Source organism: Oncorhynchus nerka, linkage group LG27 (genome assembly GCF_034236695.1).
Source record: "Oncorhynchus nerka isolate Pitt River linkage group LG27, Oner_Uvic_2.0, whole genome shotgun sequence".
NCBI lineage: Eukaryota > Metazoa > Chordata > Actinopteri > Salmoniformes > Salmonidae > Oncorhynchus > Oncorhynchus nerka.
Genome location: NC_088422.1, coordinates 20,536,652 through 20,556,497, shown reverse-complemented (window position 1 = coordinate 20,556,497; position 19,846 = coordinate 20,536,652). Strand labels below are relative to the sequence as shown.

Below are 19,846 nucleotides of genomic sequence, written 5' to 3'. Positions count from 1 at the left end.
ACAAATGAGGGAAGGAAGTGATTGAGTCATAGCGTCACAGTCCTTAAACAAGAGGTGTGTACTACTGCCAGTACTCTTATCACTCTAGTCACTCCATTATTTGGTGTTGGTTTATTGAGAATAAAATATTATTCACAACCACTCAAGAAGGCACTACTGTTGTCACACTGACAATTGCACATTATTTTCTTGAAGAGTTTGTCTCGGCACACTGTGGCACAAAATGGGGGAAATGAAAAAACTGAAATGACTTCTACAAAAAGGAACTTGACTCTTGCGTCATAAAACAGTATTTCCACATAACAGTTCCACATTTGGATTGGAACCACTTAACCATCCAGATTTTGCTCCCAGTTGATAAGCCCTTAGTGAAGGAGTTGTTGAACGTACAGTGACCCAGACAATCATGACTGACAGTCAGAGTGTGTCAGATATGGAGGATGAGCAGTGCTGGGTCCAGCTGCAGGATTACAGAATGCTGCTGATAAAGACCATTGAGCCGTCGCGAATCACTCCTTACTTGCGTCATTGTAAGGTGCTAAGCAGTGAGGATGAGGAGCAGATATTCAATGACCCCAGTCTGGTCATCCGCCAACGCAAAGTAGGTAAGGCACTGTCCTCTATTTCAGGTTATAGAGCAAACAAAGGGTCAAGTGTTACACTCTCTACTTTGAACTACCATAATTTGGTTGAATTCCAGGTTTGTATTGCAGGCACACTGCTTCTCAGGAGATTGCTATATATCAATTGAGGCATTAAGAGATGTGATAATCTGCTAAATAAATATGACCTGGAATGTGCCCACAGTCTCCTGAAATTCATGCCAGTACCTTATTTATAAACCTCAGATCCATGTTCACAGGTGTACTATTGGATATTCTTCAAAGAACTGGACTCAAAGGCTATGTGACATTCCTCGAGAGCTTGGAGCTGGACTATCCTCGATTGTATCGCAAAATTACTGGAAAAGAACCTGCCCGGGTCTTTTCTGTACTAGTTGGTGAGTAGCTATACAACATGACGTGTTTCTATAGACATGTTGTGTGTCTATTATACAAGCTTGTAGGTATTTGTGTAAGATATACTGTAGGTATAATTATTTGGCAGGATCTTTCAAAGTGCTGGTGTCTATGACAATGGATTTGATCCTAAAAACAAAACATCCTGTCCTCTCTGACGTCATAGACACGGTGGGTGAGTCAGGACTGACTCAGTTCTTGATGAGTGAAGTCACACGTCTGCAGAAGGGCCTGCAGGAAGAACGCCGGCGCAGACAAGAGGCCACTTGGGCTGCAGCCACGCAGGAGGACGCCTTACGGCAGCAGCAGGTTAAGGAGAGGGAGCTGCGGAAGCAGCAGGAGCGCGTGCAGTGTATGAGGGAGGAGAGGGACCAGCAATGGGAGGTGGTATGCCACCTGAAGGATGAGAACTACAGCCTGATGCATAACATAACCAAGCTGAGCGAAGAGAAGAATAGTGCTCTCATGTCCAACCGGGATCTGCAGTTAGAGGTGAGATATGGGGGGGTGTTGCAGTTCTTGCAAACCCAAACACATCAACGTATGACAAAAGCAATAACTATTAGTTTAAATTCAGTATAGAAAAACCTCTGTAGTCCGACCTGTGGAGACATTCGTTATAGAACAACATAAAGTCAATCGGCAACAACGAAAACAGTTTTGATGGGATTTTCATTGATCACTAGATAGAAAAGCTGAAGCACAGCCTGATGAAGGCAGAGAGTGACTCGAAAATCCAACGCAAGCAAACTGTGAACCTGAAGAATGCCATTGAGAAGAGACCCAGTCAGGACATGATTTGGCAGCTCCAGAGAGACAACGATCTGCTCACAGTGCACATCCAGGAGCTGGAGAGCTCAGCTCAGGTATGTTTGATCTCTACTCAATCAGTTTCGGGGGGGGGGTGTTGCAGCTCTGGCAAACCCAAACACATCAACTCATGACCAAACCACTAACTATTGGTTTAGATTTTAAGTATCGAAAGACCTCTGTAGCCAGACATGTTGAGACATTCATTATAGAACAGCACAAAGTCAGTCGACAACAATTTAAAAAAAATTGGAATAACAGCTAGGAGTGGGATTTTGTTTCAGTGATCATTTCTCAGTAAATGTTTAGATATGCAGTTAAATAAAAAGGACACTGCACTGCACTGGACACATTTTGGAATAATAGCTAGGAGTGGCATTTTGTGCACCACAAGAAACATTTCTTCACAAATAAAGTGATTGTTCAGACGCAGAATTGTACCATTTTTCATTACTGAGCCAAGCCGAGCCAAGTTGTGCTGGCTTGGTTAGGCATCCACTATAGTTTGTTGGAACTGTGCTCAAAAGGACAACATGAAAAGAACATATGAGGCCGCACAGTTACTGTTCATGTCGGTACGGTAGTGTAAAAAATGTATTGTGTATTGGATTGAGTGAGTAGTGTGACAGGATTAATCTATATCTTCCAGCAGGGGACAGCTCCAGCCCCCTTGGATCAAGAGAAGCTAAGCGCTGAGAGTCTAGAGGACTACAAGCAGCACTCTCAGGCTCAGCACCAGGAGCTGGTCAACAACATCTACAACCTACGCAGAGATCTGCACGATGCTGAGGCACTACGGAATCGGGTACACATCAAGGCCTGATGCACTGAGCACTGCTTAGGAATAGCTGTAGGAGAAGACTACTAATTACCTTGCATTTCTAAAATATAAGCTATTCAACTGCTCTTTCAACACAAGTGCAAGAGGAACAATTAAATTATATTATTTCCTCAAAAATTATGATCTTGAGCATCAGGATGAATATATTTCCTTATTTTTGTAATCTGCCCAAGCGTGTTCCTCATTCATTGGAATAGCTGATTGTGCAAAGTTAAATTGTTCAAGTGGTCTCTTCCAATGTCACAAATGATGGTGTTCCAATTGTAATATATAGGTTTGATTTGTTCTTGCAGTACTTGGAGGCGAAGGAGGTTCTTGAGTTGAAGTGCACAACATTAAAGAAAGATGCAAAAATGTATCGTGACCGAATGGAGGACATCCTGAAACAGATGGATGAGGTTATCAGGGAGAGAGACAAGGTGATCATGGTGTGATTTTAGGACTGTGATTCTTGGACCTCACTGTCTTGGGAAATCCTATCTTCCCCTTTACTTAGTCTCCAAATTACATCAAAGTGAAAATTCATCATCAGTGAAGGTTAGGATTCACCCCATACTGCTTATTTCTTTCATCCAGAAGAGGTGACTTCTATTTGCTAAAAATTTAAAGAGTTGACTATATGTGTGGTTGTGATCAGAAGCTCATCCGCACCATTGCCATTTGTTTCATATAAACCATTACAGCAAAGCAAACCAAAGCTTTTGTTTTGCGGTAGGCCATCGCCTCTCGAGAGGAGTACCACCAGGAGAATTCACGGAGCCTCCAGGAGAAGGACCAGTACCGGAAGCAGATTCGGGAGCTGGGTGAGCGCTGTGATGAGCTGCAGGTCCAGTTGTTCCGGACTGAGGCAGAGGTTATGGCTCTACAGACCAGGCTTCACATTAACACCTGCTCCCCACATGATGTGAGAATGGATTCCACCAACCACTTCCATTTAGATCTGTCTTTTAACTCAAACATAAAATATGTCATCAGAATCACTGAACTGTCATTGCTAGCTTTTCCAATTCTATCTTAATTTGCCTTTGTTTCTGTTTTTGTATGTTTATAAAGGATAGCGTAGGATATTCTATTGATTTTGGAAATGTATTTATATCGATTTATGGTTTCCCTCTCAGGTGTCATATTTTGAGAATGCTTCCTTGCTGATATTGTAAATGTAATTTGCTTCCTGATTTACAACAAATGTTGTCCATGCAGTATCATTATGTTTGCAATGTTCAGGGATCTGAATAATTCTACTTCTACTTTTGACCTCTCTGTGTTTCCTCTATTACAAATGACCTGCAATGATCCATCCACTTTGGCAGCTCGTGTTTTCTTGTCTCTGCAACCCACTTTATTGAGTGTTCTCTTTCCGTGTGTTCTCTGCAACAGAAAAGCCAGACCAGTGAGGAAGACTGCAGAGATACATTAACCGAAGGCAAGAAGTCTATGACAAGTGACAAATAATCACAACAACAACAAAATTCAACAATGATCAGAAAAGTTATACTTTTTGTGTTCATGGTAATCATAAGCTTAGCTTGATATATGATTTCACCATGCATTTTGAACTCCCAGCATTCTATGTTGTTAACTACATTTAAAAAAATATTTACCACAGCTAGTAATGGGGACCTGCAATGTCAGACATCGGGGGAGTATGATGTGTGCATTGCTTTGCAAGTCCACCCATTGTGTGCAGAAGGGTCCCCGGAGGATAATATCTCAGGAGTAAGTACCTTCAATTGTTTCTCTTGAGTAGGTCACATGTGGCTGGCCTGGGGTTGTGAGGTTTTCTTATTATATAATAAGCCACTTGTTATAGTAGTAACATCAACTGAACCTCAATTATCTGCATTGAACACATTTCACATTTCCCCCAAGAAAAACATATTTCAGTTTAAAAAGGAAAATAATATGAAGTTTATGGTTACTGTGTATTGTATATGTATTTTGCTTTGCTCCACGTGACAGGAAAGGGCTTTATCAGAGGATGATCCCTCAGACTGCAGCAAGCACAGAGAGAGGTGTAACTTCTACTACAGAAGGTTGGCAAGTTTATATGTTTTAGAGAACACCACATAAGGACATTTACTGAAAATGCAGTATCTGTATTTTGTCATAAATTGTCTCCATAGGGGTAAAACTGCTATGCCCTGCAATGGGTTATGTATGGGAGTGATGTAAAGTGACTTTTCTGCTGCTTGTGTTATCCTGTTCTGTGTAAAAAAAAATATATATATACAGTGCCTTGCGAAAGTATTCGGCCCCCTTGAACTTTGACCTTTTGCCACATTTCAGGCTTCAAACATAAAGATATAAAACTGTATTTTTTTGTGAAGAATCAACAACAAGTGGGATACAATCATGAAGTGGAACGACATTTATTGGATATTTCAAACTTTTTTAACAAATCAAAAACTGAAAAATTCGGCGTACAAAATTATCCTGGTTAGAGCGAGTTTGTGCGGTTCTGTGAAGGGAGTAGTACACAGCGTTGTACGAGATCTTTAGTTTCTTGGCAATTTCTCACATGAAATAGCCTTCATTTCTCAGAACAAGAATAGACTGACGAGTGTCAGAAGAAAGTTCTTTGTTTCTGGCCATTTTGAGCCTGTAATCGAACCCACAAAAACTGTTGCTCCAGTTACTCAACTATTCTAAAGAAGGACAGTTTTATTGCTTCTTTAATCCAGATACTCAACTATTCTAAGGACAGTTTTATTGCTTCTTTAATCAGGACAACAGTTTTCAGTTGTGCTAACATAATTGCAAAAGGGTTTTCTAATGATCAATTAGCCTTTTAAAATTATAAACTTGGATTAGCTAACACAACGTGCCATTGAAACACAGGAGTGATGGTTGCTGATAATGGGCCTCTGTATGCCTATGTAGATATTCCATTAAAAATCTTCCGTTTCCAGCTACAATCGTCATTTACAATGTTAACGATGTCTACACTGTATTTCTGATCATATTTGATGTTATTTTAATGGACAAAAAATGTGCTTTTCTTTAAAAATCAAGGATATTTCTAAGTGACCCCAAACTTTTGAACGGTAGTATAATGATTTCATTCCTTAACAACAGGAAACGTGCCCTTAGGAGGTCAAAGGCCACATGCAAGGAATGCAAACCTTGTGTCCTGGACAACAGCAGTGGAAGTGACAACACTGACACGGATGGGATGTGACAGGGGGGGCAGAGGAGTGGCTGGGGGACATGGCAAGGTCCTTCAGAAACATAGGCTAGTTTACGTTCCTTAACACAAATATTAGAATTATTAAATCAATTGAAATAAAGATTTTGTTGAAATGATGTAGAGTACCAGTCAAAAGATTGGACACCTATTCATTCAAGGGTTTTTCTTTATTTTTACTATTTTCTACATTGTAGAATAATAGTGAAAACATCAAAACTATGAAATAACACATGGAATCATGTAGTAAGCAGCAATATATTCTTCAAAGTAGCCACCCTTTGCCTTGATGACAGCTTTGCACACACTTGGCATTCTCTCAACCAGCTTCACCTTGAATACTTTTCCAACAGTCTTGAAGGAGTTCCCACATGTATGCTGAGCACTTGTTGGCTGCTTTTCCTTCACCCTGCGGTCCAACTCATCCCAAACCATCTAATTTGGGTTGAGATTTGGTGATTGTGGAGGCCAGGTCATCTGATGCAGCACTCCATCACTCTCCGTCTTGGTCAAATAGCCCTTAAACAGCCTGGAGGTGTGTTGGGTCCTTGTCCACTAAGCGCAAACCAGATAGAGTATCGCTGCAGAATGCTGTGGTAGCCATGCTGGTTAAGTGTGCATTGAATTCTAAATAAATCACTGACATTGTCACCAGCAAAGCACCCCCACACCTCTTCCATGCTTCACGGTGGGAACCACACATGCGGAGAGCATTTGTTCACCTACTCTGCATCTCACAAAGACACAGCAATTGGAACCAAAAATCTCAAATTTGGACTCATCAGACCAAAGGACAGATTTCCACCAGTCTAATGTCCATTGCTCGTGTTTCTTGGCAAGCAAGTCTCTTCTTATTATTGGTGTCCTTTAATAGTGGTTTCTTTGCAGCAACTCGACCATGAAGGCCTGATTCACGCATTCTCCTCTGAACAGTTAATGTTGAGATATGTCTGTTACTTGAACTCTGTGAAGCATTTATTTGGGCTGCAATTTCTGAGGCTGGTAACTCTAATGAACTTGTCCTCTTCAGCAGAGGTAACTCTGGGTCCTCCTTTCCTGTAGCAGTCCTCATGCGGGCCAGTTTCATCATAGCGCTTGATGGTTTTTGCGACTGCACTTGAAGAAACATTCAAAGTTTTCCAGATTGACTGACCATCATGTCTTAAAGTAATAATGGACTGTTGTTTCTCTTTGATTATTTGAGCTGTTCTTGCCATAATATGGACTTGGTATTTTACCAAATAGGGTCTTCTGTATACCAACCCTACCTTGTCACAACACAATTGATTGGCTCAAACACATTAAGAAGGAAAGAAATTCCACAAATGAACTTTTATCAAGGCACACTTGTTAATTGAAATGCGTTCCAGGTGACTACCTCATGAAGCTGGTTGAGAGAATGCTAAGAGTGTGTAAAGCTGTCATCAAAGGGTGGCTACTTTGAAGAATCTCAAATATAAAATATATTTTGTTTTGTTAAACACTTTTTTGGTTACTACATGGTTCAGTATGTGTTATTTCATAGATTTTATGTATTCACTATTACCCTACAATGTAGAAAATAGTCAAAATAAAGAAAAACCTTTGAATGACTCGGTGTGTCCAAACTTTTGAATGGTACTGTATATATTTACTCTTTGTATTGTTTTAATAAAATTGCAATATTTTGAACTGTGACTGCATGATGAATGTGTTTCTGTATGCAAGTTACATATACCAGAGACCGTATAGAAGCCTTCATCTAATATCTTTGCTTGTACTTCTTAATGTGCATTTTTTTGTCATGCAAAAGTGGATAATGTAGCTAATACGAAAGGCAAAGAAAAGTTGGTGTTGTCACTAGTTACTACAGCCACAAAATCAAAATGAGCTATTTTGTAAAAATTCAAGAAAACTTAACATTTACTTTTAGCTCTTAATTTAAGGTAAGGCATAAGGTTAGCAGTGTGGTTAAGGTTAGGATTCAGTTTTGTTGTAAAATTATGTTTTAAGATGATACATTTTAGAAATTTGCGTGGTTTATGATTTGAGTCTGTGGTAACTCGTGACTAACTTAAAGAGGGGCGGCAAACTGGCGTTGGGCCAGTAACCGAATGGTTGCTAATTCGAATCCCCGAGCCAACTAGGTGAAAAATCTGTCAATGTGCACTTGAGCAAAGCATTGAACCATAATTGCTCCTGTAAATCGCTCTGAATGAGAGCGTCTGCTAAATTACTAAAATGTCAAATATAAGTCAAACTACAATTTGTACAGAATTATTTGGTGAAGAGGCGTCGTACACACTTGCACTAAATGCGCAAACTATTTGGCATTTATGGACCCAAACGGATGCAATGTTTGCATCATTGGTTTGAATTTTGTATTACGGAATTAAACATTTTCACAAACGTTTACATCAAAGACAGTACAGTATGAAAGATAGGAAGAAACTGCTTCTCCAATAGAAATCCCCGATCCCTTTTGTAGGGGACGTCATGGCGGCTTTGGCTAACTAAGCGCATGCGTAGATAGACGTCATCGGGTCTCTCGACCAAACTCCGCTTGTGCAGGCCTTTAAATCAAATGCACTCCTTCAATATAATACAATTATTTTTGAGAAAAAATGAAAACGGGTCAGTTTGTAACTTTCACAAGGTTGGAGTAATAACATGTTCAACTACTTAAGACATTATCTCGAATCTAGGATGTGCCTTCAGATTTTGAGAAAATGAACAGCTAAGGAAGAATTTTTCACATCTCTTATTGATTTCTCAACCCCCAAAGCCCAGCCTGGTTTGCTTAAGCGTTCCTGGAAGTCTCTCGATGTTGCGTCTCTGGGTTTTGAAACTCTGTGTTTACTTGTTACAAACGAACCCGAGATGGCTTCGATGATATGTTGTCATAGCGACGAATGGACGCTCTGCCTGTCTCGGATGGAATCGTGAGTTCGCATCCTAGCTAAACTCAATCGAACTTGAGCTAATAACGTGATAGCCAAATAAGTATTAACTCTATATTATATAGCTAAAATAGAACACAATGTATTGTCATGCAATGTATATTTTCAACTATGGCTAGGGCTTGGCGCTTGAGCTGTTTTGCAAAGTAACGTTACTGAAGTAGCAAATAACGTTAGCTAACGTTACAGTAGCTGCTTGATTACATTGCATGTTTAGGTAAACTACGTAAAACTCCTGTCTCGACATTATGGCTGAGACTCGTGTCATTCCAAGTGGGAAAGTCTACCGCCAGATGTTTGACGCCCAGGTAGGCTATGGGTTGTTTATTGATATGAAATGCTTTAAACGTTTCGTAGTGTCTATGTTGTTGCACGTTAATGCCATGCATCAATTTTATCCTCAGGTTCAGCTGTCAAGGTCTCTACATGATACTCGGAGGAAACGTGAGACTAATGAAGGATTCTTACCAAGGGACAACCCTCCTCTTAGTAGGGACACAGACACTGGTCTGCAGCAGCGAATTAGAACTCTTCAGGCTGAAACCCACCAATGCTCAGAGGAAATGGCTGTTAGGTACAGGCACTGTGGAATACAAGTTGCATCCTTCATACATACTCAGAACACATTCCCCACTGGGCACAGATGTAAATTCTATGTTTAATTTAATTTAAATTACATTGAAACAACATTGATTCAACCAGTGTGTGCCCAGTGGGTCATCGCGTATTGTCAATTTGCAATATTCATGTACTTTTGAAGGGTGTGTGAGTCTGTCTGACCCTGTTTGACACCACAGGGACCAACTGTTCTCAGGCATCAAGCATTGCCAGACGAGTGAGGAGCAGCTTGTTGAGGAGGAAATCCGTGGACTTCCTGACCATGTTGGCAAGTAGCATACTAAAGTTTTGCAGGCTTAAACATTGTAAGAGGGTGGGTGATGAGTGATGGTAGGCGAATGCAGACTTGTGTTTGTTTTGCCTGAGGTTATTGATCCCTTCCTTCTTATCTCCGCAGTGGCAGAAAAGCCAGGGTCAGACATCATTGACCGCCTGATGGAGAAAAAGCAGAGGAACCACCTAGAGGCTATGGCACAGTTGTACAGGGACCTTTCTGTGCTCAGTGTGGTAGGCACCTTATATTCACAACGGTACCAAGTTTGAGTTTATATATTGAAGCAGTCATAGGCATAGTATAATAAACAAAAATGTGAGTTACTGTAAGTTTGTACAATACAATTTTGGTATTCAATGTAATGGCTTGGTAATTATAATTATTACTATAATTCTAATAGTTTAGAGGTGACACGATGCCTTATTGCTCGCAGGAGTATGAGACATTATTCAGGCAAACTGGGCAAGAGGTGCTGCACCAACTCTCAGTGTATGATGGCAATGTGGAGAGACAAATGGAGAGGATTGAAAATATTTCTGATTTGGAGAAGTTCACCTTACAGGTCAGACTGGCCTTAAATGGCTTTTCTTTTCATGACATCAATAGAATAAATAACCAACAACAACAATTTGAATTGTCACAACTGCTCTTACAGGGACTTCATGAGTTCTGGGATACAGTGAAACAAGAGTCAGTGATTAGGAGGAAGTGGATCAAGGATCTGGATGATACCCTGGCTAAGTATGAGTCTGACAGAACAGCCATGGTGAGTCTTATAGAACAGTACTATAAATGATCACTATGTAAATTACTTGATATTGTTCTTGACATTGTTCTATTGGTGTCCAGATTGCAGCATTGCTGAGAAAATACACAGGGAAACTGGAAAAAGTCTGCTACGTAATGCCTTCGGATATCCACCGACTGATCAATAGAGAAGCCATGGTAGGATGTTCTTGGTGCATTATCATCAAGGTAGTGTAGAAATGACACTAACTGCAGTGCACAGAGACACTCATGTCGCCTCCCTCCGCAGATGATAAACCAGGCTATTCTAGCAAATAGACGAGCAGTGGCCAAGCTCTACCTGAACCTGATGGAGAATGATCTACAGAAGGAGGTATTCCACCGACTCAGATGGGAGGACAAACTGCAAGACTGGAAGAGCTTTAAGGTCCTTGGTGTGGTCAGCAGGTTCAAGTAGGTTGTTTCTTCAGTGTTCAACAAATGAATTAATCTCTTCCATGGAATTTCTAGTAAGCTATTCTGTCTTTAACTTTATATTTGAGTTGTGGTATTTAGTGGCGTCATAATTCTTGGTTAACTTCTAAACCCCATCAACTTTTTGGCATTAGAGAATTCATGGGAAGCCCTCCAATCCAGGGTCCTAAGGACGTACAAGCTATTCTGGACACCATGAGTGCAGCACAGCAATCTTTTAGAGAAAAACGCATCAAAATTCTTCAGTCACTCACGTGAGTGAGCAGGCAATTTCCCCTTGTTGTGAAATGAGTCAGTGTGTCACACTTAGTTAGGGATACATTAGACAGATATGACGACAATGATTGATTCATTGTGTCTGGGTTTATTTGTAGTGCCATGATACCTCCAAGATGTTCAAAGACTCTAATCGCTGAGTGGTATAACTCTTTGTCATCTGTCAACGAGCAAATTGGTGAGCAAATCCTTATTCTATACTGTCTTAATATTATGTTTATATACAAGTTTATATGCTTGTTCTGTGTTTTACATTTCCATGTTTCCTCAGATTGTATGCACATTGAATCAATGAGGAAGCTACATTCCTATTATGAAAATACTTGGCAAGAATGCCTAGCAGAGGTAGAACAAGTCAAGGTACATATCGGTCATGTTTTTCTTTTCCACCTTTTAGATCATCTTATTTAAAGCACATCTTGGGACTGATTCTGGAAATTACCACGAGCGAAGGCATGATGGTGCAGTGCACCTGACCCTTGATAATTCATTGTGTCAATGTTTTCATTGAATCTGCCCCTATAAAATCAATTATTATTATATTATCTTTGAATGATAAATATTTCTCATTTAATTTGCTAATCTGGAAATGTACCCTGTAACCATGCCGAAGTCACATTTTTCTTTCCATTGGTTTACTTAGAAAGAGATTACTACATATGGGGTTTCTCCAGAAGAGATCCAGGATACTGTTAATGTTGAGTTCCTGCCTCTGATTGGGAAATGCCAGAGCCAGACCGAGGAGCACCTTGCCACCATGGATGTAAGTCCTGGGAAAAGAGAAAGACAACAACAGCACTGTATTTTCTATTCATCCTGTTAAAGGTTGGTGTTCCGTAATGCCCTGACTTTCCGTCTCTTACCCCAGAGAGCGTTTGAGTCTTTGGCCAAGAGAGCTGCTGTGCTAAGTAAGTCACTTTTCAAATTCACACGTGGGGCATCTCACCTGTGGGAGGTGCACAGTGCTGGGCTGCAGAGGAGGGAGCAGCAGCTGCAAGACCAGCTGGACGAGGTGCGCTACAGTCAGGAGCATGAAATCCAGGTGAGCCTCATCCCCCCCCCCCAGCACTGTCCTGCCACCACAAGGATCAAGGATACTGATAGCAGAACAAGGTCCCCTGATAACTCCCACTGCTGTCTGTTTTCCAGAAGAAGGAGGCTAATCTTGATGTTATGTTGGACAGACTGAGACAGGAGAGCACTGAAGAGGCACTCAAAATCGCGCTGGAGAAGGCTCTACACTCCCTGGATGAAATAAAACTTGTGTAAGCTGTCTGTTTTTCCAGAAATATAATAGTATTTCTCGACAGAATGAGTTTTTTCTGAGCCTGGTCTCAACTTTACATGCAGACTAGGCATTTCCTACAGCTGTTGTATGATTTCCGTAGATACATGCACTTCTACAAAGATGAGGTGGACACAGTGGAGAGTTATCCTGCCATGGTCTTGGAGGAGCTGCACTCTTACAGCTTTGCTGTCAGTCGATTCTTCAACGTCAAGGAGATATATACCGGTAGTCAGGTACGGATCTAAGATGTAAAGCAAACCACTATTACTATAACGATTAGCCTTGTACAGACTATTTGTTAATAACTTTAAGGGTCTATCTTTTAACCACAGGACTCGGAGGAACTTCGCTCCCTTTATCCTGTCATAAACCTTGGTGAGTTGGATATTGTCCTTTAGCAGCATTCAATTTCATTGCTGTGACATTACTTCAGGATCCTATGTATGAGCAAACATTTGTGGGATGTTGGATCAATAGATTTAAGTGGGAGGGCCAGTGTGAAGAGGACAAGACAGACCACTGTACAGGGAAGGAAACGTTGTCCGGGAGGATTCCAGAAAAGTCCAAATCCAGCACATTCATCCTTTGATGAATTTGACACTGAGGTTCAAATCCATGCAAAAACACAAACTGCTACTTTTATTTTACCATGGCAGTGTGGGCATGGAATATAAATGGTTTCTCCTTGCTGTAGGATGTCATTGATTCCCATCGGGAGTTTCTTGACTCTCAGTCCAGTGAGACATTCTGCACCTCTAAAGGCAATGTATACAACGGTCAGAGCTTTGTCTCGCAATGGGACACGGAGCAGGATTCCATTCCATCTGAGATGGAGTTGGTTGTGTTCCCCAGAAGTCTTCTTGCTGATCTACAAAAAGAGTACAGGCCCGTATAAAATCATTTATCTGTAGTACAAGTCATTATTTACTGTTGAAGGAGAGCCTCTTTCTGAACAATGTCCCTCTTTCCTCGTAGTATACGTCTGTTGTTTTTCAATCACCTCGAAGAGAGATATCAGACTGCTCTGACCAACACGATGAATATTGTGGCAGCCAAGAAGGAAGCACTGAAGTCAGAGCAGGATCTCCGGCTGCACCTCCACCAACCACGGGCTAAGAGAATTGAGGTGGACATCCACAATGTCCGTGCTGGTGAGAAGATTAACCCATCTCACCTTCCAAGTCCACTCTAAATAAACAGTCCTCCCAGTAGTTTACTGTAAATGTATGTACATTTGTCTGTCTGCCCTCTTTAGCTGAACTGGTACTGCACAGAGATCGTGTGGATAGGCACTGTAAAGGCATCTTGCAGGCCCTTGGCAACTGCCGAACGGACTTCCACGAACTCCAGATTCGACAGCACAAACTGACTGAGGACTTCAGATCCCAGATTTACAGCATGGAGGATGTCTTTACCTATGCCACCAAGTCAGACGTGTAAGGACATTTGTGGTTATCTAACAAAACGTTTAGAACATCCATTTACGTGCAGTAATGATGACTTTTGTTGATCTTTTTCTCTTTGTCAATGCATCACTGCTCATCTCTGTCCTCAGGCTGGTTGGACTATGTGGTACGCTGCAATCCAATTTGGAGAGCCACATGAACATCATTCAGGCATCACAGAGAAACTTCAGACAGACTCTGGAGTCCAAGCTGGATGGCCTAAGAGAGACCAACGTCCAGTTAATCAAATCCTTTAAGTAGGAGTTGTTCCTCTATCCTGAGTTGTTCCTCTATACATTTTTAATAGGGTGTCAAAGTACGGATTATTTGGTAAAGGATGGCCTTTATGCCTGCAGGCTGTTCTCAGATGGAGGGAACTTCACACCCAAAGAGATAGAGGCGCATCACAAACGGATTGAGAAAATGGGTAAACGTATCGACACCAACGACGAGGCCATAATGCTGGATATGGAGGGGACAGAGTCCAAGTGTCTGGAGCTGGTATGAACTTTAACTAAGCTCAAAGAAAAGTCACATTACATTTGTTTTGACCCAGATTATTTCAGTGTTACATATTTGTGCTGAGCTTTGCCATACCAATGTTGCATTTACCCCTTAGGCGAAGGATGTGATAAACAGGTTTGAGGAGAAATTCCACTTTTTGACAGTGGATTTGAAGTTTCTGGAGAAAATCCAAGGAATGCTAACAAATACACAGGTTCAGATAAAAACAGAGGTACATTATTATATCTGGTCTGCCCGCTTCTCATGATATCTCTCGTTTACTGTCTTGCATCCCTCTCTTGCCATTACTCATATCTTAACATACACCCACAGGTCAAAATGTGTCTGCTTCTATTTTACAGGCAACAAAGAGCAACATGCAAAATAAGAAAATCAACAGCCTCCTGACAGAGTTAAAAAGTTTGGTAGATACTTGTGCCAGAAGCAGTCCAGAAAAGGTACTAAACTCAATCCAAATGTGCACTGATTGATTTATATTTTTCTTTTGTAAAAGACTACTAGACAGAGCATAGCACATAATTTTTTTGCATCAATAACAGCATATTTGTACTATTTTTCCTAATATTTGTTCATTCATTTTCCCTCTTGTAGACAGTGACGACAGATGATGTTTTCACTTTTACGTGGTCTATAATAGAGGAATTGAGGGCACGATGCCATTATCTCCAATGCTTTTTGGTAAGTGTGTTGCAATGGATATAAAGTCTTCTATATAAACATACATAAAGACAGCTTACCCAAAAACACATTGTTATATGAGAAATAGACTGTAGTGGATTTTACTATGTTGTTGTTGATCCATAGTTTTTATTGTTGCATTGACCATGACTGAGGTCCAGCTAGGGTTTAATGCAGTGTGTTTTGTGTGCAGAACCCTTCCATGGCAGTACTGATGCCTGAATGCCCTCTCCAGGGGGCCTTCGCTGTAGCAGCACGCCCAAAGTCCCGCAAGTCAGCAAGCCCTGCCATAGACGGTCTGCTCCAGCCCAGCCGCATGGGGGTGTCCTTCATGGATGATGTGGCAGTGGGGGTCATCCGGGGACTGCTGAGGTCAGAGAGAAGCTCACACAGCCTCTAATAATACAATCGGTAACTCTGTTTATAAGGCCATAGAGAATCATGTTCATATACAGTATCCATTTAGGAAAGCGGCGGTCAGAACTCCCTGGTCAAAGACGAGATGTATTAGGTCCAAATAGGCCAATTTAATGACTGATCTTTTACATGAGAAATGCAGTGAAAAGGAGAACTGACATTCTCTGATGATTCCTCAGGCTAAGCAAGCCTAAAGTCACCCAGGAAGCCAATTCAGAGTCGACAGAGAGGGTCTCAGCAGCAGTCACAGGTAAACAGCCATGTTGGCTTACAATGATGTCACCCACTTCAGAGGAAGGATGGAATTACATCTAGCCAATAAGAACTAGCCTGTTGCCCAGACTCTGAGCAATATTGCTGTTAGTACGTTAGTATAATGTGGTCTGTCTGGCTCCAAGGCTAAGAACAAATGCAAAAGTCATGCTGATTCCAGTAAGATGTAATGTTTTGTCCCTCTGTGCTCTTTGTAGTCAGGTTGTCGTCTCCTATTGGGCAGAGGTCAGGGGATTCTGCCGAATCTGTCAGTGCACAAAGGTCAGAGGGAACCTTCTCTGTGTCGTTATCACTGGAGCACAATCATGCAGAAATCACTTGTAGTAACAGTAGAGTTCCTGTATAGCTTAGTATTGCTGGTCAGTTTACATGGAGACCTAAGCACTCTCATCTATTTATTTTATAGTGTGAAGAGGTTTTCTAAACCCACTCGCTTTGACAAGAGATTCCAGGTGTTTGGTCCCAAACCAGAGACACATGGCGTGTGAGTAGTCCTTAATAGCACAGCAGCATGCCTTACTGAGATCAATGCTTTGCAGATCAATACTGATTTAAATTCTCTCACTTCTGTCATTCTTTCAGAACTACCTTCAAAGGTTTGATAACCAGCATTCTTTGGAAGACCAATGATATTCTTCTCCTGGTTGCTGAGGTAACAGCTCATTCATTATAATCTGCAGTTAAACCCAATATTGCCATGTGTCATTTGATCCTATGTTATTTGTAGTAAAGTCTAATATTCCCAATTATCACAATCTTCCCAATGTTAATTGCCAGTAACACTAATTTAATTGTGTGTTGCGATCAGGAGTTCTATAAGAAGAAGGAACGCCGGCCTATCACAAGGCCTCAGTACCTCCAGGAGACGTTTGAACAATGTGCTGAGGAGATTAACAAAAGGCTGCTCGTCTACCAGAGCCAAACTCAGGACTACCACAACAACTGTCTGCAAGGTTAGCATGGACTTTTGCATTTCCATCGATTGGGTACAGTTGAGGCACATTTTCTCCCCCTTCCTCTCCTTCCTGTCACGTGTTCCCTGACTTTGGACAGAATTCCGACAGCAGCTGAAAGACATTGAGGAGGGTCTTTCCAAGGTGCCTGGGGTGCTCATCTCTAAACTGGGAGAACAACACCTGGGGAGCCTGAGCCAGGACACGGACAACATCCGTCAACAGCTAGGCATCACTCTGCATGAGAGCGAGGGGAGGAAGGTACTGTCGCCTTGTTTAAATGTCTTTCCTTGAGGAAATCTCTGATCTGACGAGGGAAGATTGGTGAAAGCAATAGAGTGGAAACCATGGGCTGGATTCAATCCGTATCGCCAAAGGTTTGCGTTAAAATTTAAAGGCAATTTCCGATTGAGCCGACATATGCAGTATTTACAGTGAATACAGTCTCTGCGACTGCGGGAACATTGTCTTTAACTATCAATCGCGCTATAAAGCAGACCTTCAGCGCGGATTGAATAGAGCCACCTTTAAATCTATTCACTCAGAAATCTGTAATTATCTCAGTGGAAGAAAGATGCATTATAAAATATATTGCAACGGGTGGTGGGAGGGGAGTCAGTCATACTAGTGAATCTCCTGGTGTGGAAAGGCATTAATGTCTGTAACTTGTCCTTTCAGAAAAAGCACAGTGGCAAGCTGAGTGTGCGTCTGAGCCATCCTGCTTGTGAGAAAGAGCTGGAGGCCTTGAATCGTGCTGAAGAGGAGAGACAAAGAGAGCTGACCAATGCCATCACAAACACTCTGCAAGAGCTACAAGTAAGCACTGACCATATCCACATCTGTTTTCACCTTATCAGCAGTAGGGAGTTGGCAATTCGGTGGCTGTGAATCTCATGGATGCACATCATTTTGTGGATTTCAGGCATGTGTAAGGAAACATGGGGAGGAGTTTGTGAGAGCACTCACCTCTCTGACAGAGAACCTGCTGTTCCAGATGGACAACCTCCTGACCGTAGATGAGGTCCAAGTTGGCCGTAAGTCTCCATCCATCCTCGCAAGCCTTGTTGATTTAAAAGTCAAAATAACCGCCTTCTTGTTTGATCTGATCTGGAATTGTAGAAGCTGAAATGAAGAGTGAAAATGTCACCACTCTAATTCGCCGAAAACAAGCTGGTATTCCGCTAGAGGAGAAGCAAAGTGCACATCTAATACAGCGATGCAGCAGGTAAACGCAGTCTGGCAGTGAAAAGCACAATATGATGGTACAGTAAAGACTGCAGTAATATTTTCATATTGTGCACCTCTTTAAATAAATATGATTAATACAGTCCTGGAAACGTAACCATATATGACATTTTATGTGGTAGAACGTGGCCAGGAATCTCTTACTTTGGATCCAGTACTGATGGTCCAGTGGAGCAACCATGCAGGAAAACAGCCTCCATCACCACTGCAAAGACCACCTTAGGCCACCTGAGAGCAGTGGAGGCCCGTGAATCTATGTACCAGGTAGGAGGCCAAAGCATTAACCTCAGACATGTGAGCAGACAAACCCAGAGGCTAGCTATAATACATAATATGACATATTAGAATGTTCAATTAAATAGGATGTTGTAATGTGTGTGTTTGGTTTGGGGCCCACAGTGCTATGAGCAGCGACACAGGGAGGAGCTGGCCCGGGCCGTGCAGGAGAGCCAGGTCCAGAGGACAGAGGTGCAGTGTTGGGAGGAACACTGGAGAGGCTTACTGAACACTCTGACCGAGCTCAACGCTGAGTGAGCACCTAGCAACTCCGCACCAGAGCTCACCGTTTTCTACAGCAGGACTAGACTAGATTAAAATGACATTTCCAGTGACAAATAAAATCATGGTTTGCATTTTTCTTTCTCTTTCTGCCACTAAGGGATTGAAAATACTGCTTCGGCAAAATTGCGTATGTGTGAATAATATTGGCTATAAAACACAATATTCAATACACAGAGCGTAGATTTTTGTTAATTCTGGCCGGGATTTTATCAGATCGCAGATTGTAGACTATGGCTTTTAAAGCAAATGTTCGGTAAATGCTGTGTATGTCAGATCAATCTGAAATTACCTTCAAAAACTGCATTCTCGACTGTGCAGTGAGCTGTGCTATGGATAGAATCCCAGACAAACTCTTTACAATGAATGCAACTTTGTTGTTGTTATACATTATTTTTTATTTCAAGTGTTGTGGTCTTCATAATTCCACATGAAGAAATTGTTATAAGGTCCAATGTAGCCATTTTTTATGCCATCATCAAATCATTTCTGGGTAACAATTTAAAGTACCTTTTCAATTAAAATGGTCAAAAATAAATAGAAAATTCAAATTAAATGTTGTTGGCAGAGAGGTTTGGAACTCTTCTTATTGGTCTATTCCAGGGGTATGTGCAATACAGGATTTTGATCTAACTAGGCACCACACCAGACCAACTGAGCTAATTGATCAGTTCAGTGATTGACTAAATTCAACACACCTGGTCTTCCAGGTCCGTAAAATAAAAAACATGAAGTGCTTGCACACTCCATACCATGGTTACCTACCTCTGGTCTATTATCTAATTTGACCGCATGGTGATGTCACCATGGAAGGCCAAAATATCAGCGGTCTAAGGCACTGCATCGCCGTGCTTGAGACGTCACTACAGATCCGGGTTCGATTCTTGGCCGTGCCCGAGAGACCTGCGGCGCACAATTGGCCGAGAGTCGTCCGGGTTAAACACAGTCTCCAGTTGTACAGTGTTTCTTTCACCCAACACATTGGTGCGGCTGGCTTCCAGGTTAAGCGAGCAGTGTGCCAAGAAGCAGTGCACCATGGCAAGTTTTCGGAGGACGCTACCAATTGGATATCACGAAAAAGGAGAACAATAAGAATCTGCATAAAGTAAATATGCGCATTCCTACCAGTGATATGTTTCCACCAAACTGACTTGTTGCAGATAAATAAATTGCATGATGACAGTGCACACAAAAATGTACTGCTTAAGTTTTCACATACCAAATAAAAATCTAAAGTTTGTGTTTCTATCGCATTTTCAATTATACGGATAGGTTTGTCACA

General features: G+C 41.6%; 2 protein-coding genes across 3 annotated transcripts; both read left to right on the top strand.

Moving 5' to 3' along the window:
• The first annotated feature begins 292 nt into the window (after positions 1-292).
• On the top strand, positions 293-7,531 carry card9 (caspase recruitment domain family, member 9). Of its 2 annotated transcripts, none has more exons than XM_029637254.2 (11): positions 293-605; positions 863-1,000; positions 1,186-1,511; positions 1,706-1,885; positions 2,482-2,634; positions 2,964-3,089; positions 3,386-3,574; positions 4,048-4,093; positions 4,277-4,386; positions 4,630-4,703; positions 5,746-7,531. In XM_029637254.2, exons 1-11 carry the CDS (start codon positions 407-409, stop codon positions 5,846-5,848), a joined length of 1,644 nt encoding a protein of 547 aa, XP_029493114.1. In that variant the 5' UTR covers positions 293-406; the 3' UTR covers positions 5,849-7,531. The 2 variants fall into 2 exon arrangements, with proteins under 2 accessions (XP_029493114.1, XP_029493113.1); XM_029637253.2 differs by having other exon boundaries at positions 295-605; positions 2,479-2,634.
• A 795-nt stretch (positions 7,532-8,326) lies between these two features.
• Positions 8,327-19,120, top strand: ccdc180 (coiled-coil domain containing 180). The gene is made up of 37 exons (XM_029637252.2): positions 8,327-9,101; positions 9,198-9,367; positions 9,591-9,679; positions 9,809-9,918; positions 10,119-10,247; positions 10,341-10,451; positions 10,535-10,630; positions 10,722-10,885; positions 11,041-11,160; positions 11,281-11,360; positions 11,454-11,542; positions 11,826-11,945; positions 12,051-12,224; positions 12,332-12,447; positions 12,571-12,703; positions 12,803-12,845; positions 12,948-13,075; positions 13,165-13,349; positions 13,446-13,621; positions 13,726-13,906; positions 14,026-14,172; positions 14,272-14,416; positions 14,535-14,651; positions 14,782-14,877; positions 15,032-15,118; positions 15,312-15,490; positions 15,715-15,785; positions 16,006-16,069; positions 16,215-16,292; positions 16,391-16,460; positions 16,617-16,761; positions 16,862-17,022; positions 17,440-17,577; positions 17,684-17,795; positions 17,881-17,986; positions 18,129-18,270; positions 18,406-19,120. The coding sequence occupies exons 1-37, from the start codon at positions 9,042-9,044 to the stop codon at positions 18,538-18,540; spliced, it is 4,467 nt and encodes a 1,488-aa protein (XP_029493112.1). The 5' UTR covers positions 8,327-9,041; the 3' UTR covers positions 18,541-19,120.
• The last annotated feature ends 726 nt before the right edge of the window (positions 19,121-19,846 follow it).

What these genes read in the sequence shown, in the direction of transcription:
- card9 (XM_029637253.2), top strand. Translation starts at nt 407, where the DNA reads ATGACTGACAGTCAGAGTGTGTCAGATATGGAGGATGAGCAGTGCTGG. An exon ending in ACACCTGCTCCCCACATGAT is followed by an intron (nt 3,575 to 4,047) that starts GTGAGAATGGAT and finishes TCTCTGCAACAG; the next exon opens with AAAAGCCAGACCAGTGAGGA. An exon ending in TGTAACTTCTACTACAGAAG is followed by an intron (nt 4,704 to 5,745) that starts GTTGGCAAGTTT and finishes CCTTAACAACAG; the next exon opens with GAAACGTGCCCTTAGGAGGT.
- ccdc180 (XM_029637252.2), top strand. Translation starts at nt 9,042, where the DNA reads ATGGCTGAGACTCGTGTCATTCCAAGTGGGAAAGTCTACCGCCAGATG. An exon ending in AGTCCAAGTGTCTGGAGCTG is followed by an intron (nt 14,417 to 14,534) that starts GTATGAACTTTA and finishes TTTACCCCTTAG; the next exon opens with GCGAAGGATGTGATAAACAG. An exon ending in AGATGAGGTCCAAGTTGGCC is followed by an intron (nt 17,796 to 17,880) that starts GTAAGTCTCCAT and finishes CTGGAATTGTAG; the next exon opens with AAGCTGAAATGAAGAGTGAA.